Source organism: Fundulus heteroclitus, unplaced genomic scaffold (genome assembly GCF_011125445.2).
Source record: "Fundulus heteroclitus isolate FHET01 unplaced genomic scaffold, MU-UCD_Fhet_4.1 scaffold_38, whole genome shotgun sequence".
Classification (NCBI taxonomy): domain Eukaryota; kingdom Metazoa; phylum Chordata; class Actinopteri; order Cyprinodontiformes; family Fundulidae; genus Fundulus; species Fundulus heteroclitus.
Genome location: NW_023396792.1, coordinates 2,740,273 through 2,764,286, shown reverse-complemented (window position 1 = coordinate 2,764,286; position 24,014 = coordinate 2,740,273). Strand labels below are relative to the sequence as shown.

General features: G+C 40.1%; 2 protein-coding genes across 6 annotated transcripts in view; both read left to right on the top strand.

The window, feature by feature from the left end:
- The window catches only part of dennd5a (DENN/MADD domain containing 5A), a 44,383-nt gene extending 27,750 nt beyond the window's left edge, over window positions 1-16,633 (top strand). For 2 of the 4 annotated variants that reach the window (XM_036130786.1, XM_036130785.1), the window contains 16 exons: window positions 2,542-2,692; window positions 2,780-2,873; window positions 3,081-3,185; window positions 3,603-3,734; window positions 4,077-4,229; window positions 4,329-4,413; window positions 4,493-4,580; window positions 6,791-6,919; window positions 7,442-7,563; window positions 7,648-7,793; window positions 10,391-10,509; window positions 10,592-10,773; window positions 11,058-11,140; window positions 13,739-13,862; window positions 14,820-14,988; window positions 15,137-16,633. In XM_036130786.1, the coding sequence (XP_035986679.1) occupies window positions 2,542-2,692; window positions 2,780-2,873; window positions 3,081-3,185; window positions 3,603-3,734; window positions 4,077-4,229; window positions 4,329-4,413; window positions 4,493-4,580; window positions 6,791-6,919; window positions 7,442-7,563; window positions 7,648-7,793; window positions 10,391-10,509; window positions 10,592-10,773; window positions 11,058-11,140; window positions 13,739-13,862; window positions 14,820-14,988; window positions 15,137-15,320 (2,066 nt within the window). In that variant the 3' untranslated portion in view covers window positions 15,321-16,633. The remainder of the gene's footprint in view (window positions 1-2,541; window positions 2,693-2,779; window positions 2,874-3,080; window positions 3,186-3,602; window positions 3,735-4,076; window positions 4,230-4,328; window positions 4,414-4,492; window positions 4,581-6,790; window positions 6,920-7,441; window positions 7,564-7,647; window positions 7,794-10,390; window positions 10,510-10,591; window positions 10,774-11,057; window positions 11,141-13,738; window positions 13,863-14,819; window positions 14,989-15,136) is intronic. The other 2 variants (XM_036130788.1, XM_036130787.1) reach the window with 1 other exon arrangement.
- Window positions 16,634-17,893: 1,260 nt separating this feature from the next.
- Window positions 17,894-22,713, top strand: sinhcafl (SIN3-HDAC complex associated factor, like). 2 transcript variants are annotated; one of them, XM_012873052.3, is made up of 6 exons: window positions 17,894-18,022; window positions 19,101-19,274; window positions 19,375-19,474; window positions 19,566-19,680; window positions 20,379-20,529; window positions 20,638-22,713. In XM_012873052.3, exons 2-6 carry the CDS (start codon window positions 19,147-19,149, stop codon window positions 20,804-20,806), a joined length of 663 nt encoding a protein of 220 aa, XP_012728506.1. In that variant the 5' UTR covers window positions 17,894-18,022; window positions 19,101-19,146; the 3' UTR covers window positions 20,807-22,713. The 2 variants fall into 2 exon arrangements, with proteins under 2 accessions (XP_012728506.1, XP_021177438.1); XM_021321763.2 differs by having other exon boundaries at window positions 20,376-20,529.
- Window positions 22,714-24,014: the final 1,301 nt, after the last annotated feature.

The following is a 24,014-nucleotide window of genomic DNA, read 5'->3' as shown; positions in this document are numbered from 1 at the left end:
GCATGAAGCGACAGTGGGAAGAAAAACTCCCCATTAACGGGAAGGAGAACCTCCAGCAGAACCGGGCTCAGTATGAACGGTCATCTGCCTCGACCGACTGGGGGTTACAGAAGACAGAGAAGAGACACAACAAGAGAAACAAAGAAGCACAGAAGCACACATTGATCTAGTAATCTGTTCTACAAATTGTTAATTTGCCGTTTACTTTTCTGACGAGCACGAACGTTCGCTGTCTTGTTTGCAGACGGGCCCGTTAAAAAGCGCTTTGAGAAGGCCGATTTTGTCGCTGCTGGACCGCGAGCCATTGGGCTGGATAATGGCAAGACCAAGAGTCGTAATATTTGTTGTTGTTGTCTGAAGCATCCGTGGGTGGCAGCTCTAACTGCGTATGCAATGCATTTTGCTCACAAACTCAGAGGGTGGGTCGGGCTCCTCCTTGAAAACGATTAACTTCAATGTTTGTGTTGAAAAAAAGCTGAAAGTTTGCACGTATGTGAACTTATTATTAATAAATATGTGAGAGCCCCCAAGTTGCTCTAAGCATTGCATAGATTTTTGACTAACTTTGGGAAGACAGGCTCCTTTTTTAAGGGTTAACTCCTCAGTCATTCTATTCGGTTTTATCTGATTACTCCTAACTTGTTGGTGAATGAGTGAAACTCCTTTTGTTTTTTTTCCAGGGAAATTAACTCGTCTGCAGCCTCAACCTGTCTATATTTTCCTGGTTTCATGCTGCGTTCCCACGCTTTTTATCTCCTCATATGCGGCTTCAGGTCCTTTTTTACTGACTGTATGAAACGTCCTTGTTGACGTGTGTGTACTCCCCTCATGGTTCCCTTTGTTTATACAGACCTAGTGTGGGTGTGCTGTTGATCAGGCCGTCTAAAGCTGCTTTCATTCTGTCGGATAGTCGAATCTCAGCCTTTGTTTCCGATTTTGTGGGTGTCGGGGAGGGAATTTTGTTTCTTTCTAATAATTATGAGATTTTCTTTGTTCGTGTGCCAACTTGTTCTTTCTTATGCATTTTCAGATTCCTTTTACCGTACATGAATACAACGAAAGTGCAATCAGATTTTGACAGATGAATTGAGAACAGAACAAATGAGAACTTCAGAGTCACGCAGTGGGATATTTAAAGTCAGAACAATCATATTTAAAGTCTTCATTTGAAGCTTTAGTTGAATAAATGCTTCAGATTTCCTTTTGGGTGTAAAATGCATGTAGTAAAACAGATGTAGAAGTTATATATCTGATTAACCTAAATTAAAACTTTCTGCTCAGTAAATGAGCTAATGAAACACCAACATTCAAGATTAGAATATTACGCTTGATTACAGATATACTGTATAGTACTTGGACTTACAGTACTTTTCAGTGAGTCGACATTCCTGTTATAAACATTAATTGATATTGTGTCATATATTCTAACTTTCTGATCAGCTGAATTTTGGTTGTTCATCAGCTTCATGTTATAATCACCGCAAGAAATGAGAATTAAGCCGTTCTTTCTATACAAGTTTCAGTTTTTCAACTGAATTACTGAACTTCTATAAAATGCTTGTTTACTGAGCTCCACCTGCATTGGTAAAGAAACTGAATAACCGAGAGAGAATTAGGGGTTTATTAGAAATGCGCCTCATCTAATGACCGCGGGAGATGTGGCCCCACCCACTACCTGCATGGACACGTGTGTAAAGAAAATCAGTAGACAGATTGATAGTTAGAAATAAGGCTGCACAATTAATCGCATTTTAAATATAATCATGATTTTTTTTAAAAAACGCAATTTCCAAATCACAGAGGTCTGCAATTTTTGGCTATGTAACAATTAGTGAATCAGACGTCCTTTAGGCATCGGTAAAATGTTTAAAGTGGGTTTGCCTCCACATGGAAGGGAAGACGGTGGCAGCAGTGAGATAATCTAACTTTATTACTTGTTTTAGAGTTTATATAATCATACATAGCATTAAGTACTGGTCAATCAGTTTAATACATAGACTTGCTTGTTGGTTGCACTTTGCACTTTTTATGTTCAACAAGGATCGATGTCCAAATCAATTAAGAGCTGTTTTCTTGAATAATATTCTGATTAATAGAAATATTAAAAGTTCTTGTTTTTAAATAGTCCTTGTTTACAAACATTTTTATTGCTGTTTTTGTTGCTTGTGGTTAATGCAGAGAAAAGTCAAAATTGCAATTTTGGTTGAAAAATATTGTAGGCAGAACGCAATCATTTCTGCTCCGAGTTTAGATACTGTGGGTCTTTTAGCAACAAATCCGCACAGCGAGGAAACAAATTGATTTGTTCTTTGTATATGTTTAAAAAGACATGATATATTAAACTGGATAAAAAAAATTCCATTAAATCGCAGTATTAAGATGAAAAATAGCAATTAGAATATTTTCCAAAATCGTTCAGCCCTACATGGAAATGTGCAATGTTAACAAAAATCCTTATTCCTAACTTCCTTTGACTGACGGCTCGTTTAGGGAAATGAGTCCGTCGAAAATAAAAGGCGTGCGTGGTCTTCGTGTCTGCAGAGAAAGCCATTGAGATGCGAGTGGCAAAGATCGACCACACCGCCCTGCATCCCCACCTGCTGGACATGAAGATCGGCCAGGGCCGCTACGAGCAGGGCTTCTTCCCCCGGCTGCAGTCGGACGTGCTCTCCACGGGGCCCACCAGCAACAAGTGAGCTTTCTGCTTCCCTTTTCAAATGACTCTCGCCCGGTGTTCCTTTTTTAAAGCTGATCAAAGGTGTCCCGCTTTGCGCCGCAGATGGGCTAAGAGGAGTGCTCCTGCTCAGTGGAGGAGGAGAGACCGGCAGAAGCAGCACGCCGAGCACCTTTACCTGGACAACGACCAGCGAGAGGTAGGCCGTCCTCCAACCATCTTCATAATCCTTTTCTGCCTGAGCTTCGTTACGCATGACGTCTTAATCCGCTTTAGCTTGACTTCTCATCTTGTCTGCGCTCCCACTTCCTCTCATGTCTGCTCTTTTCTAACTGTTTCTATTTTATTTATGTTGTGTCTCTGTCTCTTTTTGCCTTCCTTACACTCGATCTCAACCCACTCTCAGCATGTAGAGTGTTTGTTTCCGGAGCCGCAGCTCCTGCTGTTTCTTGACTACTACTGGCTCTCGCAGTCCTTCAGGCCCTGTCTGAAGTCGGTGTCTGTGGACTTGGTATGTGATGGTAGACCACGGACCAGACGTGAACGTCAACACGTGATCTTTACCTCCCTCTGCCTCTGTAACTCTCAGCAGCCGAGCTTTATCTGACCTTTAATTTTAGTTCCAATTGATGTTTCCCCCTGTTTTTTTTTTTTTTTTCTATCTGAGCATTTTGCTTTGTAGATTTACAATTCCCTGTGACTTGTTGGCTTCAGGTTTGACAAGCCTAGAGACTGTTAACATCTATATCTGCTCTGCACATTCGATTTAAAACAAACACTAGAACCGTAGCTCTCCTGGTGTTTTTTGGCGGCTCAGTTTTCCAGTTGGAAGAGCTGGATGTGGATTGATCCTGGTAAATGTGGCTGATGTCTTAATCAGAATGCTTCTCATATTCGCTGACCGGGTTGTCTTTTTTTTTTTCATCAGAAATACATCCAGGAAGCCCGAAACTTGGGCACCACCATCAGACAGCCCAAACTGTCCAACCTGTCGCCGTCCGTCATCGCCCAGACGAACTGGAAGTTTGTTGAAGGACTGCTGAAGGAGTGCAGGAACAAGGTTTGCTGCCCATTTCTGCCTCCTACTTAGCAGTCTCTGTTGAACCGCTTCAGTTATCAATTATCAAGACTAAATAATACCCTGAAGAATACATAAAATACTTTACTTTAGTTAGCTCAGTTTGTATCTTTTCTCAGTTCCAGTAAATAAAGATTTGTCCTTTAAGTCTTTAAAATATTGACTGAGCTTTGTTTTTTGTTTGGATCTCTGTTTTGTTTATAATTTTAGTTTTTTTTTTTCTGCTGCTCTTAAATTAATGTTGAGTTTAACAGGAGGAGTAGAAGTTTGAGTTGTCTGTCTCTGTGTTGACACGAGTGTGTTTCTGCTTTGCTTTGTGTGTAGACGAAGCGCATGCTGGTGGAGAAGATGGGTCGGGAGGCCGTGGAGCTGGGTCACGGCGAGGTCAGCATCACGGGCGTGGAGGAGAACACTCTCATTGCTAGCCTCTGCGACCTGCTGGAGAGGATCTGGAGTCACGGGTTGCAGGTTAAACAGGTCTGGAAAGCGACACTATTGTCACGAAGCTTGACTCCCAGGAATTAACCGAACGGGCCCTGGAGCGACTTTAGGCTCAAATGTTTTTTCTTTTTCCAGGGTAAGTCAGCCTTATGGTCCCACCTCCTGCATTACCAGGACAGCAAAGAGAAGAACGCCACTCCAGGCGGGTTGGGACCTCCAGGTAAATGCTCCTTTTTTAAGGAGTTCAACCAGCTTACAGAACGGTGACGTTTTCATAGTCACACTTCCTTTTATGCCAGGGTTCATTCATGACACGGAGCGGAGGAAATCTGATGGCGGTGGATCAGCCATGCCTCCTCTCAGGATCTCCCTGATCCAGGACATGAGGTGAGGAGCATCGTGACGGCACATCAAGGCAATGTTCTGTACAGGCAGTCAGTTTAAATTATGAATCTGCATTTAACAGGGAGAGTTTTGGTAGAGTAATGCTGCCCCCTTGTGGTAGGTGTTCAACTAGAAATTCTATTATGGTAGCTGATATTTCAAACAAGCAAACATAATTAGCTTTTGTCAGAGTATTACATACATTGTAACATATATTCTGACTTAAATGTTTTACAACAAATACTATAAATGTTTGTCTGTGTTTTTTAAAATGCAGATAAATGTTCACCTGCATCTTGACATTTGTCTGCCAAATGTCCACGGGTTGCATTTTCCGTAAATGTTTAAGTCTGTAACTCTAATAATAACTAAAGTGTTGGCTTTAGATTGGCAGCTATTTTTTATTTTTATTTTTACAGTTAAATAAGTGATTTAACTGTAAATATTTGATGCAGTAAATCCCTCCACTAAGTCATTCACAAAGTGTGTGTGTGTATGTATGTATGTATGTATGTATATATATATATATATATATATATATATATATATATATATATATATATATATATATATATATATATATATATATATATATATATATATTTATTATTATTATTATTATTATTATTATTATTTTATTTTTTTAGAAAAAAGGGAATGTCAAAACTGTGAAAGATGTATTTCTTTCATATTCACTCCACCACAGTTAGGAAAATGAAAATAGGATTGACAAGATCTTGTAGTCACACACACAAATCAAACAAGTACTAACTTCTTCAAAAATTATTTGGGAAAATAAACAAGTAGGGCCTGGTAAAATACATTAATAGAGAAAAAGACCATATTTTTTATTGTTAAAAACATCCCAATTAGCTGTCACCAAAAGTGGGATGAGCTAGTCTTCCCGGGGTCCACAAGACAAAACAAAAATTACTTAACAATTAAACATTGTAGACATTATTATAGATGTCATCAGAAATCATTCAGAATAAGTTATTACATTCATATCTATTACATTAATTCTCACTTTCATACAGTAAATATATTAATTCATTACTCACAAATTTAAATATAATAATAATAATGATAATAATAATAATAATATAGCATTACTATTCAAGAGAGCTTTCAAAGGGAGAGCTTGAATGAGAACCATGAGATGAAATGTTCAAGGTAAGGCAAAGATGGAGAGGATGACGCGCGTCTAATCGTCCTGATTTTTCCAGACCAACTACAAATATTCATGAAGAATGTTTCTGATGAACAGACTGGTCACCTTTTTCCGGGGCACTCGCTGTCAGATCATCCACCAAAGGCAGCTAGAGTTAGACGGTCTGGGCTCGCGTGAAGAAGACGCAGAGCGAGTCTGCGTGGAACAGCAAGTTACTTCCAGCCTAATTACCTCAACTCCCACCAGTCTGACTGAGACGAGAAGTAGGGAGGAGGAGGGGAGGGTCATCCCGGGGCACAGCCATGCAGCTCTGCTTTATGCTGTGAACACTTCATATTAGTGTGACTGTCTGACAATAAATGAACTAATTTATAGCACTTATTGTGCTGCTGTTAGCGTTTCCCCCTGTTTTAAAGCTTCCCAGCTATAACTCAATAACTCTCCCACGTTACCACCTCACTAATGTTTTCCTCAGCTGCCATGGAGATGATGAGAAATCTGGGTTACTTGGTGTGAGCGATGGTGTAGACGGTGGGGTGGGTGCGGAGGATGCATAGATGTGGCACGCGTACGGCACAGGTGGAGTGGAAGGGAATCTGTCTGGACATCAGAGACATGATAGTGGCTGGGAGCCATCTCCGAGGACCCACTTTCACATGAAGGGAGTGTGCTGTGCTTGAGATGCCGCTCAGACAAAACCATTTTCCCAGGCTGCCGTAGTGACGGCAAAATGTTGTTGCTCTCAGATTTGCCACGGCTCATACTGATAAAAATCAGTCGTGTCCTTTTATTTAAAATGTATCTAGAACAAAAGCCTTTTGGAACAAAAAACCTTTTAATCAACTAACAGAAATTTGATGGCACATTTGGTACACAAGCATAAAGCAGCTTGTGAATTATTGATGGTTCAATGTGTGTTTCAGTCTGAATTAAAAGCTATTGTATTTCCCTCGTAATGAAACTTCTCCTATTATTCATCAGTTTGTATGCATTTGCGTTTGCCTCCCTTCCCTGACACCCGAACCCGTTGTTACACCTGCAGACACATCCAGAATATCGGCGAGATCAAGACGGATGTGGGCAAGGCCAGAGCCTGGGTCCGCCTCTCCATGGAGAAGAAGCTGCTGTCCAGACACTTGAAGCAGCTGCTGTCAGACCACGAGCTTACCAAGTGAGCAAAACTACCAGCCTGCATTGGCAACAGTTATTTTATCATATTCAGAGCTGCTGAATATGATAAAGCGGTAACATTTTAATGTTAAAAAGTGAACCTTTCTGCCCTTTTGTGCGTTTTTGTTCTTTCTCTGCATACGCAGGAATGTCTGCTTAATTTGAAAGGCAGACGGTGTGTGTGATCAAGTCATCTATAATGCAGTTCTTCTGGAATTGCAGAGCATCATATTGTAGTCCAGACTGCTTGAATAAATCATAAACTCCTTTTTATAATTGATATCTGAGGAACAAAGTGGGTTATGGGGAATTTCTGTCCACCTTTCAGACTGTGGTGTCACTTTTTTCTACTAAAAGCTGAACGACACGTTACGTTTACCCCTGTTTTATGTCGGCCATTGCACTTTGACAGCTGGCAAATGTTCTGATCTAACAAACGGCAGAAATCCATTTTTATCTTGTCGGTGTCATTTTTTTAATTTTTTTTATTGTTTCTAAACAATGTTTCTCTGCCCTTTTTTAGAAAACTGTACAAACGTTACGCCTTCCTGCGCTGCGACGACGAGAAGGAGCAGTTCCTTTACCACCTGCTGTCCTTCAACGCGGTTGATTACTTTTGTTTCACCAACGTCTTCACAACCATCAGTGAGTGGCGCTTTGAAATTGAGTTTTTATTATATGAACGATTTGAGGCGCTAGAAGAACGTTTCCCTCCTCTCTGGCCCCCAGTGATCCCTTACCACGTGGTGATTGTCTCGAGCAAAAAGCTCAGTGGCTCCATGTTCACAGCCAACCCCTGGGTGTGTGTTTCCGGGGAGCTGTCGGAGACCGGAGTCCTGCAAGTGCCCAGAAACACTTTGGAGATCACGTTTGAGGTTTGTGTGAAATTCTTGGATTAAAAAGAATAAAAACTGTTTAAAAAGGACCCCATGATTTGTAAAATAGGAGGTCATCTCTTTTTACTTAAAGAAATCCTACCGAGCAGTGGGGGGGTTATTAAATTATCTAAAGCTTTTAATGAGCTCCTCCAAACACTCATGGGAGGAAAAACCCTGATCTGTCAGGGTTTAGTGGATTAGCAGGACATTGAGCTTTTTTTTTTCTTCTTCCTTTTTAGTTAGTTTTGTTTAAAGCTGATAGGAGGCTACCCACTGTAACCATGTAGTAAAATGTACTCAGAGCCACCCACCATGTTCCCAATTTAGTTTTGCATTTGACCGCTTATAGACTGCGAGGTGTCGGCATTTTATTGCGCTCTGTAAAGACACCAGGCGTTGTATTGTCCTTTCTCACATCATAGCTGTTAGATTATGTAATCGGGATTTATGCAAATCAGAACTCTGATAACGTTGGAAAAATTAATTGGATTTATTGTAATTTGGGAGTCAGTAGACCCACTGCCTGTGACTATTTGCATGAGAAGCCGGATCAATCGGGCCTCGTGAGAACAGCCATGCTCGCAGCTTCCCATTTGTATCTGAATAAACCAGAAGACCTTTTAATGTCAGGACTCAACAGAGCCGCATTTCAATCTACTCCAAAGACCTGCAGAACAGATCTGCAACGTGGCCGCATAAGGAAGCTCCTCTTTAAACCACTGGTCGTTTACTTCAGACTCTTCTGCAAGGATCTTTGAAATAGTGTGGCAGCGACCCCTCCCCCCACCACCACTTCACACTGCCTTGCCAACTCGACTCTACAAGTACCTCCCATATGGGCGTACTAGCTGCTTATGACCACCGCCCCTGTGCTGTTTTACAAATCTCACTGATGTGGGAAAATGACTTCTAAAGTCTAGTTTGAAAGTGTTTTAATGAAAGCGTCTACAGATCTGATAAGAGCCCAACCTTCCTCCACCCCTGAACAGTCAGTAGAACAGAACATAATTTTAAGACGGAAAATAAACATGTTCTCCAAGGCCGCATCCACACGAAGCCGAACAAAGCTGGATTAAAATGTCCGCACTGAAAAGTTTAAAGTGTAATGATGCGCCTGAAGCCGAACCAACGATAATAGGCGTAATACGTATGCCACGCCAGTAGGTTGCGCTGTAGAGCAGGGAAGTGCTGTTAGGATGAAGAATGGTGACCGCCATCACCGCTTGAGTCAGAAAATAAGCTTTTATTTGGGCCAACGACAAGGTGGAACTTCTCCTCGGAGCTACACTTGACTACAAGACCAGGAAAGTACAAAACTGTTGAGAAACTTGTGCAGCACAACTGCAAATATGAAGATCGTTGTTGTTGTTGTTGGCAAGGTAGAACGGGCCTGTTCAAGGAGGGGCACGGTCTACATATGCAATCGAGCCAGTGTGTAGCCGATTATGTGTATAGGGGTGTCAGGACGGAGGTGGCTTCAAACCTGTCCACTCTGGGAGCTGGTTTCAGACGTAGTTGGTTTTGCGGCCGTGTTGTTGTGACAGGACCCACTAACCGACAAAGAAGCTTGTCGTATACACCCAAACCCAGCTTCGTCTGGACGGGGCCCAAGTCTCGGGGTGGATTCACACCTGCCACGTTTGGTCTGCTATAAACTGACCAGAGTTAATTTCCCACTTGGTCCAGACCTTTTGTGCAGGTCTGACTGCACTCGAGTGAACCCTGGTCTGGACCAAACAACCGGACCAAGACCCACTTTTTGAGTGGGTCTTGGTCCGCTTCCAAACGGATTCTGGTGTAAACCCAAAACGGCCTTGATCCAACCCAACAACAGAAAACATTCATCTATTTGGACTTAACAAGCCACCGTAGCAGTGAATCGAGTACCTGTTGCTTAGCAACTCTGCTACCTGCAGGCTGATGGCTCCCTTTGGCTTGCAGAACGCTTTCTCCGAAATGTTCCAAATTAGAAGTAAAATATCTGAAACCTGTGTTGAATTAGCTTCCTCTGCCTGTGATCTATCAGCTGTAACAACAGCACAAACATGCAAAACAGCGGTGCTGCATGCAGCGTTTCCATGGTAGTTTTCCTCCACTTCCTGGTTTGTTCTACATCCCTACGTTACACGTGTAACCCTGTTACAAATTATAGGTCACTTGCAAAAAGTAGAATGTGGAAGCAAACCTCATCAAATAGAAAAAAATAAAGTCCTCGTTTGGTCTGGACTAAACACGTGGACCAAAGGGCTTTCCTGGTGACTACACCATTAGAAATATATTCATTGTTCTCTGTAAATACAGTGATGCCAAGATAAAAACATAAATACATGGTAAAAAAAAAATAGGGTTTGATAAATCAACAGAAAGTGAGCATATTTCTCAATAAAATGAGCTCTTAAAATTTGTTGAAAGTTGACAACTGTGTTGGAACAGAAAACTTAGATATTTTATTATTCTACTTGTTGCATTTTTGCACTCTTCCAGAAAAACTGGATAAATAAATCTGCTTTTTCATGTGGAAATCGGCCAAGTCTTTTCTCTATTAAACGTGTTTTTAGTTGGTGTTTAACATCATGTGGATCCCTTTCTCTTAGTGCCAGAACCTGGGTAAACTCACAACAGTGCAGATGGGCCACGATAACTCAGGACTGTACGCCAAGTGGCTTGTGGAGTGTGTTGTGGTCCGCAACGAGATCACGGGCCACACCTACAAGTAAGTCGGCCTCAAAAAGCCTAGCGTCGTTTCAAAAAGGAGGATTCTCTTTTTTTAATCAGTTGGCTGTGCTTGGTGTTAGGTTTCCATGTGGCCGCTGGTTGGGGAAAGGAGTGGATGATGGCAGTCTGGAGAGGATCCTGGTGGGAGAGCTGATGACCCCCACCACCGAGAACGATGAGAGGATGTGCCGCACGCCGCCCATGCAGCAGTCTCCAGGGATGATGAGGAGATTTGTCACCATCTCACCTAGCAGCAAACCAAGTGAGCTAATCATCCTCATAACTCATATCTTACTGTTCATTGAAGGGATTTTTATTCTTGTGAATCTGATTTAGCTGCTGCTTTAAGGATTTTTTTGAATCGCAGTGCAGTTTCCAGTCTTAACACCTGCTCTAGTTGGGGGGGAGAAATAAGCAAAAGGATAAAGAGATAAAACCCGGTGGGGGATTTTCCTCCCTGATTGTGTTTTTTTTTTTTTTTGTTTTTTTTTTTGTCAGAGCATTATTGTTTACTTTTTTCATTATTGTCTTTCCACCCGCCTTTAGAGTTGAACACAGGCCAGATCCAGGAGGGGGTTGGAGAGGCCATCAATGGGATTGTGAAGCACTTCCACAAACCGGAGAAGGAGGTGAGAGACGAGCAGTCTAGACGGGCCCGAACACGTACTTCTATTATTCATTACATATGAAGAAAAAACGGCTGTCTGCTCCCGTCCACCCCACAACACCTTCAGTTACTCTCAGGGCTACAGTGGGATGTTCAAACATCATGATGCTAATTTGCTTTTTATTATTTACTCTAAAGAATGTCTGTTCTCTTCTTCTTTTTTTCTTTTTTTTTTTGCAACTTCAGTAAATCAGTGGGGGGGGGATATTAATTACTGTGTAGTGAGTGCAGGTTCAAGTTGATGTCTTCAATTAAAAGGGAAGGCTCGATGTGGATTATTTAAGGGTATTTAAACCTCACTCTTTATTATAGGGTTTATCACTAATTCATATTTATTCAAGAACAAAGGACCTTTACTGGGGAAATCCCCTTTATTCTCTTGGCACCTTTCTTTAACAGACCAACAGAACAGAGGAGCCTGATGAGAACTGAAAATGTGTCTGAAATTAGTCAAATTTGATGAAAAAAAAAAAAATCCCCAGCATAAATTAGAAGGTTTAAATCTTACTTTGAGTTTTAGAGAGGGGTGAAGGAAGCCATTTGTGTAAAGTGAGAAAAAAACAACTTTGAACAGAGGAGGACGACTCAGGTTTCAACTTACAACACAGCAATAGGTTTGTTTCCTGCCAAGTTTCACCCAAATTCACACCTCTGCAGGTGATCAGGCAAATGATGAGCCTCACAACTCTCCATTGAGAAGTGGCGATCAGTTCCAGGTTAATCTACCATACTTTAAGGACTATAAGGCGCACTTGAAATCCTTAAATCTTCACAAAAATTGATGCCCTTATATGTGATTACCGTTGTGCTTACTAACCAATTGTATATGGTACAATGTGCTCATAAATCTGTAAAATGTGTAAGTATGACTTTGGTAAGCAACGAAGCCGCTCCGCTCAATGGATATTCAGAGCATTGCGGTACACTGTGTCACTCACTGAGCTAGATTATACACTGGAGTGCTAATAGCCCACTGTTAGAACGAGTCGCTTTGAAGCCACCAGCCGCCATATTGGTACTCCCTATTTCCCCCAGTAACTAGGGAATATGTGTTCAAGATTGCCTTTTCATTATGATTTTATATCACTTTCCTCTGTGTAATTTGTGTTGTTTCTTTTAATTATGACGACTGCTTTTACCATTTATTGTTTTTACATGTACAGTGACCTTGAGTGTTTTGAAAGGCGCTTGAAATAAAATGTATTATTATTATTATTATGTGCACTACAGCATCGAATAACGAGGATTTTCTCATGTTCAGGTGTTCAGGGGGGGCTTAAAACTTTTAAAATGTCAAATGCCATATACTTTTATGTTATGTTCTAAAACGATGAAGTACTGACAAAGTCATGTGCTGAAATATTTTGCATTTTATTTATTTAAAAAAATATATATATAACATTTATAAATATATAAATAACAATATACAAGAACATATATTTACATATATGTATACGTATATATAAAACATGTAAAATATTTCAGCACATAATTTCCTAGTACTTGATAGTGTTAGTACATCCACTGACTGTAGAATTACCTGTGAAACGTTTTCACACAGCCAGAAAACTGAAAGTAGGGAGTAGCAAGATGGTGGCCAGTGACTTCAGTTTTTCGGCAAAATCAGCACTCCAGTGTATAATATAGCTCAGTGGTGTCACTACCTGATCGAACCCTTGAGCTGTCTACAAGACTGCCTGACTGTAATGTCGAAGCTAGAAGTGCATTCATGTAAAGGCCCCCACATACTGGGGTGTAGTTCACTCCTGCTCAAACAGGTACATGTCACACTATTAACTTCTCGGAGGCAAGAAGTCTTTACACCAAACTGTTTTATATGTGACACAGAGCCTGATACGCTGAGCTGCTCCAGGCAGGGGGTCGCAACACGTGGCATCACAGTCCCTCTCTGTTCTCACTGACAGGGATGCGGTGGGAGCCTGCTGGAAAAGAAACGGCTCTAGGTGCTCAGCTAGCTAATCACACATTTTACCATCCGTTCCACCAATTTGTCCCACTGGCAGAAAATGTGGGAATTGTTGGAATTTGCCACAAGAAACGTAGGCAACAGTACACTCAACTATAGAGGGTAAAACATCCGTGGAGAGTCAGTGCGGAGTCTGCCAAGCTCACAGTATGCACAAGTATGTGGGATCCTTTAGGCAGTCCCCAGCTTAGAGTACAGGCTAGCAACAATAAACCCAGTAAGTTAATTCAATGTAAGAGTTAAGTTTATTTTGGCCTTATGTTAGAAACAGAGCAGTGTAGTCCAACTACTCTGTCCTCCTGACAGAGACGGATAGAAAGCTGTGAACGTTAAGGGGCGGAGTGATATTACACACTAGGGAGGAATATATAGTGCGCTTTATAATCCAATGGGAAGCGAAACGTCTTCAGCTGAAGTCCAGTTGTTTTGTTTTTGTAACCTTTTTTTTTTTGGATTTATCTGGAGAATAGTTTCATATTTTTAGTAGATTGGTGCTGTGTGGCATGAAATCAAAGCCATGTGTTTTTGTCCTCTTAAAACTTCTCCACCGTCTTGCATTTGTTCTCTCCACAGAGAGGCAGTCTGACGCTGCTGCTGTGTGGGGAGTACGGTCTGGTCTGGGCCCTGGAGCAGGTTTTCCAGCACGGTTTTAAATCCCCTCGACTCTTTAAGAACGTCTTCATCTGGGACTTTTTGGGTAAGAACCTCAGTTTCTAAAACTGGTAAACTGCAGACTGGAGATGTGCAAATTTTTTATTTTTTTTTATTTCCTGACGTTAAACAATAAAATTTTATATAATTCAAAATTAACAACATGAAAGAATTCAATGTTGGCAAAAGAAAAACAATAAAGAAAACCACAGAAAAATTTCAACAAAACAGAAAATGGAGTCAATTAATAAGATAAAGATTTGAAATTAACAGGCAAAGCAACGAGATGGATTGTATTTGAATAAAAGGAAACTTTAAGAAACGTCATAATTTGGAACAACGTTCCTTATGGGACACGATGAAACGACTAACACACACAGGAAAAAGTCTTAAACAGCAAAAAGATAAAGGTTTCTAATTTGACTTGTGAATCTGGCTTTATTTATTGTATTACTTAAATTATGTGATTAGGCATTTTTTATTTCATACTTTTCTAGCCTTTTGTTATATTTTCTATTTTGCTCTTTTGTTTTTTTTTTCTTGAATGCTCCAGGTGATGATGTTAAACTTTCTGAGTAATAGCAGCTGAGTTCAGCTTAAACAATATGCTGTTTATAACTGGCTCAAAACATGTTTTTATGGTTTCAGAAAGGAGTATAAAAACCTTCAATGGCTGCGTAGTCTAGTTAAACATAATAAGCTTCCTCTGCATCGTTTGGTGTTTTAAAAGTAGAGGGATGTTTGCCTTGAAATGCTCTATTGGAGGCCATGTAGTTTTGATAGTTCAACCAATCCTGCTGTTGAAAAAGGCTCAGACCGAAAGCCTCGAAGTAACAAATTAGTTGGGAGTTTTGTGTGAAAATGGCACTCTAAAACAATAGAAACATTAAGCAAATCTCCCCTTTTTGACTGGTGGGACTGCTTAAAATGGGTTTGTTGTTCAGTCATATGTTTGAGCAGTGAGTAATGTTTTTTTTTTTTTATCGTTTTTGCCCTTCAACAGAAAAAGCGCAAGTATACTTCGAAAGTGCTGAGCAACGCGAGGCGACTCCAGATGAAAACTGGCAAACCAGAGTGCGCCACTTCTGCCGCTTCATGCGGGCCATCAACAGCACGTCCAGAAACATCGGCAAGGACGGGAAGTTCCAGATGCTCGTCTGTCTGGGAGCAAGGTGGGTAACAGGGCAGCGCACGCATTCACTGTTTACTCATTGGGTTGTAACGCATTTCCCCTTTATCTTTGTGGCAAGACTTTTACCCATTTTGGGGTTTTCTAGCTTCTCCAAAGGCTGTTTTGTTGACTCGGTGTGTTTTGTGCAGGGACCATTTGCTGCATCACTGGATCGCTCTGCTCGCAGATTGTCCGATCACCTCCCAGATGTACGAGGAGTCTGCACTGATTAAGGACCGCTCACTGGTAAACTCGCTGATCCGAGTGCTACAGACTCTGCAGGAGTTCAACATCACCCTGGAGGCTTCGTTAGTCAAAGGCGTTGGCATCTGAAGCCAAACCACGCTCTCCACCAGTCGTACCCAAACGGGAATATCACTGAGGACCACTAAAAAAAAAAAAAGAATAACTAAACCTTTTTTTTATGCAGAAACAGACGTGAACAAAGTACACTTACTGGCTTTACTGAAGCTACTGTCACATTTGCCATATGTTAAGTGCAATGAGCCTTTCAAGATTTGTTATTTTTTATCCTCGACGGTGATGCCATTTAGATGTTGAAGAATTATGTTTTCTATTATGGACCATGGTTTTCACAACACCGAGGACGACCTTGTGCTACGATGTTTTTCCTGAAAGCTCGATATTTTCATTGTCGCAGTGATTCGATGACAGCGGTTATATTTAAGGGAAAGCGAGGATTAAAACTGTTAATATATTTTCAGATAAAAACAGTATTATTTTGTTAACTCGGTGAAGTTGCTTGCTCTGTTGTCAAATCTGATTTTTAAATGTCATAACGCAGAGTTTAAAGCAAATGATGTAGAAGTATGCTTTATAAGTATGCGTATGGCAGGGTGGCTCATAGAGTGGTAGGCGTTTTTAGGTTTTGAGTCCTTCCCTGGCAAACGTACATGTCTGTATGCAAAACTTTTACATGGAATACCTTCGGCTGACGGAAAGGTCCCCCCTAGCATGACGAGACTGTGTGGCTCCAGCCTGCACCCGGTGACAAATGGTATGTTCAGCTGGATTCAGGAAAATAAAACCCAAGTCTTGTTCCAGAGCGCTCCAAGAGATGCTTGACCTTGTTATTTTTGCAAAGTGGTTCACGACTTCAGCCTTCAGTGTAAATATCTCCCAGCAGCCCTTTCCTTTTACCATCATTGCAGCCCTTACACTACATGTACTCTGTTCTTTGAAATACAATGTGATGACCTGAGTAGTTCCTGTGCTGACTTCTGACCTCCTGATTACTGTGTGAGCAGCTCAAAGGACCGTTGTATCTCCCCGCCCTCGATCCGTATTTTTTTTTTCTCATCATGGTTTCTGGCTATGCAATATCCACAAGAAAAAAAACTGAGATATTACTGGGGTCTCCCCATTTACATAGGATTGAACTTTATCTTGCAGAATAAGAGATTTGAAATGTGACAGACTTCTTTTTGTGTGCCAATGGCGTCTGGAATGACTGTTGTACTCATCCTGTGTACGACCCATTTGAGCATCTTGGGAGATATATATTTTTTTTTTCTTTTCCAGTACAGTTGTACATTTATCAACATACTTGTGTAATGTAGTGTTTACTAAGTGAGCAACCATGTACAGTGTAAAAAAAATAAAATTAAAGCATCTGTAAAGCATTACTCTGGACTTGATTGCTTTTAGAAAGTATGTTTCTCCATAGTTCTCCAATCACTTAATTGGTAACTTCACTACTGGCTGCACTGTCGCTTAAACAAACAGGGTTTATTTGCAACTGCAGATTGGGTGTACTAAAATTACTAATGATATAAACTTACCTGCAATATGATTTTTCCTCTTTTTTCCTGTCTACACCATAGCATAGCTGGTCCTTACTCCTAATGTTTTGGTTTGAGAAAACTACCTGAAGATGAGAATATTTTTTACCCATGATTTAAACAACTTTGTTTTTAATAGTTATATACTGGAAATTAGATGAGCACAGGCCATCAGAAAAGAGAAATGAACAATGTTTCTTGTGAAAATTAAGCATGGATGTCTTTTTGTTTCAAAGCAGAATATTCTCTGAAGCTGTAATTTGTGAATATATGTATATTGAGAACAAATTATGTGTTTTAAATTATAATTTAACTGATGAAAATGCAGACATTATTCAGGGATTGTTTGATCCTTGTTTTTATGGCCATAACTATGTGCAAATTCAGGGAACCTAGATCTCAGATAACCTACAGTACATGCATGATCTTGGTATGTCTTTTAAAGGTGATTGTTTTTCACATAGGCCTACAGCCCTTATACAAAATTTACCAGCATACCCACTGTTGGTTTATTTGTTTCTCATTGTCCTCTAAAGGAGCACATTTAATTTTAAAGTATTCACTTGTTTAAGGTCCCCAAACAATATTGCTTATGGTGTTGTTGGTCTTAATTAATGAACCTATAAGATTATTTATTTGGCTACTTGGTCTGTTTAAAGTTGTTCTTTTGCCCAAGTGTTGGCAGTTTTGAATTCACTAATTTGTATGAAAGGGCTCACACGTGGCCAAAATACTACTAAATAGATGTTTAACAATAGCTAACTAGAAGTTATATCTTTAAAAAGTGTAATAATATGGTTTTAAATTCAACACTGAGGCGATAATGAACAGTTCTTTTCTCCGTTGACTGCGCTTTCTCAGCTGTGAAAACGTAAACAAAGTCGTTCGCGCCATGTCGGGGAGCTGTTTTTCTTTGAAGCCTCTAGCCAGGTGGCTTATGGGATTTTGAGTTCAAAGAGAAGGCCTTTCACCGCTGACTTGCGCGCGTTTTCCCGCTCATTCACTACGCCTCCCATCATTCACGTTATCTGAGGAGTACGGGAGAACGGCGGCGATTGGTCGAGCCCAGGTTCAAACCCAACGGCTACACTCCTTATTTGGACATTGTCCGCTCGCCCTTTCATTCCAGCTTTTCATGCAAAACACATTCTAATGACCAGCTGTATGCGGGAGTAGTAAGGAGCATGCGCAGTGTGTGAACAGAGGACGGCGAAGATTCAAAGTTTTTGTTCAGTAAGTACACTGTTATTTTCTTTGTTACACGGTTTACAATAATTATACTTTTGCGGATTTGTTGTTTGCGAAGCGTGTGGTCATATTGCAAGGTTGCAGTAACCTGACGTGTGCGTTGTACGCGGCTGTGTTTAAATGTGTAAAAACTCGCCATGTCGACAATGGGATAACGTGGAAGTGAACGAGAGCGTGGCCTCGACGGCTAGCATTCATGCTAACGGCTAACAACAATGAGCCATATTTGGCGCACTCGCATGGGAAAAGTTTTAATTCAAAGGGGAAGAATGTGGCCGCATTACCTTCATGGGTTTTATCGAAAGAGTTGCGCCTTTGCGTTAAGCGTGTCCAAACCGTAGGAAGTTGTTGTTTTAAGTTATTTAAATATCGTGGTAGCTTTTTGTCTTTGGTTTCAGAAAGTGCAGCTGCCCGCTTTTTGTTTTTAGGGCATTCGCTTCAGACAGATCCGCCGCTTAACAGCGTCGGGCAGCAGATGCATTAGCTGTGGTTATATGTAAAGATCAGATCGTTTTCTTTTGTCGTGCGAATTTGTGTCCAAGTTTAGCGCTCATTTTTGAGAGTAAAACGGCACTCGTGGTATTTGTGGGTGTAACGTCCCGGCGGCGACCACTGCTTTAAGTTTAGGTTCCCATATTCAGACACATCGGTTCGCCAAACTCGGCCTAAAGTTTGTCTTTTACGTAGTGAAATTATTTTATAACGTCAGATTAGTGCCATTGTTGTCTGACTGGGGCTTTTTTGTTGTGCGGTTTGGCTTTAAATACTATAAGATGATAAAATAAAGTGGGGGTTTTTTCCCCACACATTATTTACTACTTTGCGTATTTTTTTAAAGATACAGTCTGACGATTAAGATGATTGTGATCGCTCGCAGGATTTGTTATTTAAAGGTTTAAATGATTTTTTTTTTTCATATTTCTGTGTATGTGTGCTCGCCTGTACGGACCGCCCCCTTCCAGTAGCGGAAAGCACAACTGTCTGCACACATCGATGATTTTTAAACCAGCAAGCACCGGGACGATCACGGATGTTGTTGTTTTTTTCTCTCTTACGTTTCCAGGGATTTTTTTTGCTTTTCTTGGCTTGCACCGACGAACCGATTCAAGATGTTTGGCTTTCACAAGTCAAAGATCTACCGGAGTAATGACGGCTGTTGCATCTGTAAGACCAAGTCTTCCAGTTCACGCTTCACGGACAGCAGCAGATACGAGGAGACCTTCAGGATGTGCTTTGGGTAAAAAACCTCTTGTTCCTTCACGTCACACACGCTTACATTTATGCCTCTGTAGTAGTTGCTTTTAAACGTTACATGGTTGGTGTTGCATTGATTTAAGGCTCTCTGAAGATCGCGTTGGAGACATTTGCAACGCGTGTGTGCTGCTGGTGAAGAGATGGAAGAAGCTTCCCCACGGCTCCAAGAAGAACTGGAATCATGTAAGCTACGTCTCCTGCTTAGCGCGCAGAGGTATACAGGCTCCATGTTTTAAACTATAAGTTTTAATGATTTTTATCTGCTTTTCCTCAGGTGGTGGATGCCAGAGCTGGTCCTGGTTTTAAGGTGACAAAGCCCAAGAAGATCAAGAACAGCGATGGGAAGAAGAAGAGCAAACTAAAGCGGCTTCATAAATTTAAGAGACAAAGTAAGTGGTTAAAATGCATAAATACTGTGTTTACTTGGGGTTTATTCGGGTTTTGTATATACAATCTTAGTGAAATTTTTTTTTTTTTGAAGTTCCTGTATTTTCTTTTTTTTTTTTGCGCTTGGATCTGGATTAATCTTTATTTTGTGCGATAGGAGATCTTCTCCTATTTTTTATGCCTTGTAAAATAATTGGAAGTGGTAATTTTAGTAAGTCTAAGGTACAAAGTACGTTTCCTAAAAATCCTAATTTCCCAGATCAGTGCGTTTTGTTCAGTTCATCTCTATAAAACTGACGGCCTTCGTTCAATAATCTCTAGCGCCATCTAGTGGTTAATATAGAAAGAGCATGCACCTAATCCCTAGTTTTTCATTTTTCCAGTTTACATTGTATAAACAAATGGCCACGGTGTTGTGTGGGAACTTACTTTTTATAAATGACTTAGAACAATGTAGAAACTCCGGCGCTTGGTCATAAACACCGCCGGTATTTGTACCGTTTCAGGAATAATCTGCTGGCCTATAATCATGCTTCTCATATAATGAATAATATATATATATATATATATATATATATATATATATATATATATATATATATATATATATATATATATATATGGCTAGTAAATTCTTTCTAAGTCTCAATTTCCTCATGTTTGGTTGTTTATTATGTTTTTATTGAATTTTTTTAAGCAGACTCGGATGCTCACAGCACCACTTCCAGCATGTCTCCAGCCCAATCTCCCAGTTACAGCAACCATTCGGATGATGGTTCTGACATCGAGTCCAAACAAAGGCGCTCGTCTCCTTCAATCTTCTCCTTCTTGGATCGTTCCTACTGGAAGAGGTAAGATATCTTCAGGGCTGTGCCACAGAACCGAACCATTTGCTTTTTATTTGCCTTTTTTATTCTATTCAGATTAGTCTCTCAGCATTATATTCATTTTACTTTCAGGCAAAAGGTGTGCTGTGGAATTATCTACAAAGGTCGGTTTGGGGAAGTGATTATCGACCCCCGACTTTTCAAGCCTTGCTGCAGCTCAAAAAAGCAGAAGACACTGACGCCCACGCAGGTGCCCACACTTCAACCACAGCACCCAGAAGATTTGAAAGAAACCTGGTGAATGGTTTAGTCAATTCTCCCCTTCCTTTATGGGGCTATCCATGGCATCCCACCTGGATTTGTCTCCAGTGGCAGACCTCAGTTTCATTTCCCGTTAGACCAGTTCATGTTCATCCTTGTAATGTTAATTTTTATATTGGGTATTTTTTATCTTTTGTATAGAGTTGAGCTCTTTGTTTCACAGAAGGGCAAGGGGGGGGGGGGACTTTTGGGCATTAGTGTTATTTATAGGATAAGGATAACATTTTGTTGAGTTAAATCTCTGGTTCCAAATTGTTTTTGGTTATTTTTGTATTGAATCATCAGTTTTTTTTGTAAATAACGGCTGTTTTTTATTTTTGTTATTTCATATCAGGACTGCTTTATTTTTTATGACTTGTAATACTGTAATTGTGTGTATGAAAGACACCAGCTATTTACAATACCAGCTTCATGTGTGTTGAAGGGATACTTCAACTTTTGCTGCATTATTTTGTCATCCATTAGCTCTGTATGTTTAATGTTTTTTGTTTTTTTTTTAGTGCACAAATTGCTTTTGATAAAACACATGGATCATTAGCAAATCTTTTCAGTGTAAATGTGATGAAATGTGTACAGATTAGACACCTTGGACATAAACAGCTTTAGCCACCCATTTGAAACACTCAGTTTTAATTTGTTCCGCTGTTTGTGCACAGAGACCATGCATGCAGTATGTCCCACTGCTTGTTGGATTAATGGTTTTATTTATTTCTTTTGTACAGCCTCCAATGAAATTACATTGCATGTTGTAAAGCAAATCGTTTTTAAAGATGGATTTCTGTAAATACAGCGTTTTTTTTTGGCTCGTGGGTTTTCCAAAAATAAGAATTAACACGAAACGGCGAACCACTACATCTGAAAGGTGCGGAAGGCATGTGTTTTCACGCTAAAAGCCGGTTTGGGCACTCATTATTTTCTCAGGTGTGTTTCTCAAAAGGCCTGCGCTGATTTAGCTCGTGCTCCAGTGCAGTCGTAGGTGGAAACTGCAGAGACACGGAAAGCCTACCTGCAGAATCAGTGAGCTGTGAACTTGCGCTTTGTGCTGTCAAACTGAACATGCTGGAGACCCGTGGTTGCTCTGCATCTTTAACGCTCTTTAAGGAACGTGTTCAAAAAAAAAAAAAAAAAAAGTTCCAAGCTATGCAGACATTTTGAATGTGAGAATTGCTCTGGGGCTTTCTGTCACTTGTATTGTTGAGTGATGGATTCTTTATTTTTTTTATTTTATTTTTTACCGAATTGGCTCTATTATTTTAGCAATAATGTTACATCATCATCATCACCAGTCAATGTCTCAAAATGTCTGTATGCCATGTTAGAAAATATGGCTTATATTGCACAGTTGTTGCCATGGTGTATACGGTTTGAGTACTACAGTGACAACGGTTGCTTTTGTTTTTTGTTATTTTTTTACATTTTTCTAACCAAACTCGAATTAAAGTGATTGACAGGCACTGCTCTGTAAAGTTGCTTAATATATATAAAACTGTATTCTGCGGCAGGGTAGTGAAATGCTGAAATTTTTTTTTTTTTGATTCTTATTGAAAATAGGTAAACTGCTTCCATTGTAAGCTGGATAATAAGCTCGGGTTTCTTTTTTATCTTTAGGAAGTTGCCATGTTTTTTTGCGAGGTACATTTTGGGATGTAAGATGTGCCTTAATGAATGAGCTGACCTTTTTCACTATGATTCGTATGTAATTTATATTTATTTATTACGCAACCTTTTTGAAAACTGAAATTTTGAGCTAACTGGTGTTGAGCCTTTCAGAGAAAAGTCTGTTTCTGATTTTGTGCACTTCCTTTGAACATGCAATGTATGTTTTTATAATGCTTTTTGTATACTGTACCACAAAGTAGATCTGTATAATAAATAAACACAAAAAAAAACTTCCTGTGGTATTTTCTTGTATCTACAGGTGGTGGGAAGGATGCACATAAGCCAGACGTGCTGTAACCAGCAAACATTGATAACACTGGACTTTTATTTCAGTGCAGTTTAATCCAAGCTGTTCAAACAGCACCAATCCACAGCTAAACCTGCTGAAAAAACTTTGAGACAATCAGAAAGAAAAACACTGGTATTTAAGCCAACTTTGTAAGGCTCTTTGGAAGTAGAATGCACACAAATTATTAGAAAGTTTAAAACTTCTCCAAAATCCTATATGTCGTGTGGTTTGTTAATTTAAATAGAAAAAACAAATCCTGCTCAATACAGACAGGGGGCGCACTTTGTTTACTGATGGTTGGCCTCATTAAGAACAGAGTTGAGAAGTGAGTGTTCCCATGCAACCACGTTCATTCAGGCAATTTGTAATCTCTAGCACTACAAGATATTTGGCTAAAAGTCTTAAATGCATCCTTTCAGGGATTTAACACACATATATATTTAACATGTAATGCAGATCTGTAAATATCAGAATAAAAACATTTATATGGATACATTCTTTTCCTTTTGTCATGCATTTAAGTGTCTATGAAACAGATTACCTGTGTTGGCATTCCCTACTAGACGTGGTTATGTCTTTCACAAATGGTATATTTTACAATTTGTCAAAGGGAAAATAAATCAGGGATTGAGATTTGAGGGTTTTCGACCACATAAATGCAATTATAATAAAAGGCTCATGAGTACCTTATTAAACAGAAATCTCACTGACGTCACTTTTTTTGGTCACTTAATCAAAAAAAGTTAACATACAGATTTACATTAGAAGCATTTAATTGTGCTATTGATGATACTTCATAGCTAGATTAAATTACTACATCAGCTAAAAGGATTTTAATACACAAAAGCCAGCCTGTACTGAGAAGAAGTGTACAGAGTTTACTTGCTTGGGACTCCTTTTCCCTATTGTTGCATCATTGCACCGTGACATGGAGACGACTAGCAGGAGGGTCTGCTGAGATGATGAGGAAGTCCAGCTCGCTTTAATGCTGGCTAAGGTGCATTGTTGGGCCTGCTGTTCCTCAGCTTCCAGATAGACAGTAGGTCAGGCCAGGTAGTTGGCCCAATTAAGCAGTGATACACCTGATCAATAAAGCAGGTATTGGTGTTTTTGTCAATGTGGGCGGGTTTTAAAGCAGCATCGTGATCTCCATCAACAAAACCTGACTGCACTGACTTACGACTTTATAGAAACAGTCGACCACTACCAGCAAATGACACGGCTCTCCAAATCATCACTG

Bases quoted from the DNA above. Each gene is read 5' to 3' on its own strand.
- sinhcafl (XM_021321763.2), top strand. From the start codon at position 19,147: ATGTTTGGCTTTCACAAGTCAAAGATCTACCGGAGTAATGACGGCTGT. The intron at 19,275-19,374 runs GTAAAAAACCTC...CATTGATTTAAG, and splicing joins ACCTTCAGGATGTGCTTTGG to GCTCTCTGAAGATCGCGTTG. The intron at 19,681-20,375 runs GTAAGTGGTTAA...AATTTTTTTAAG, and splicing joins TCATAAATTTAAGAGACAAA to CAGACTCGGATGCTCACAGC.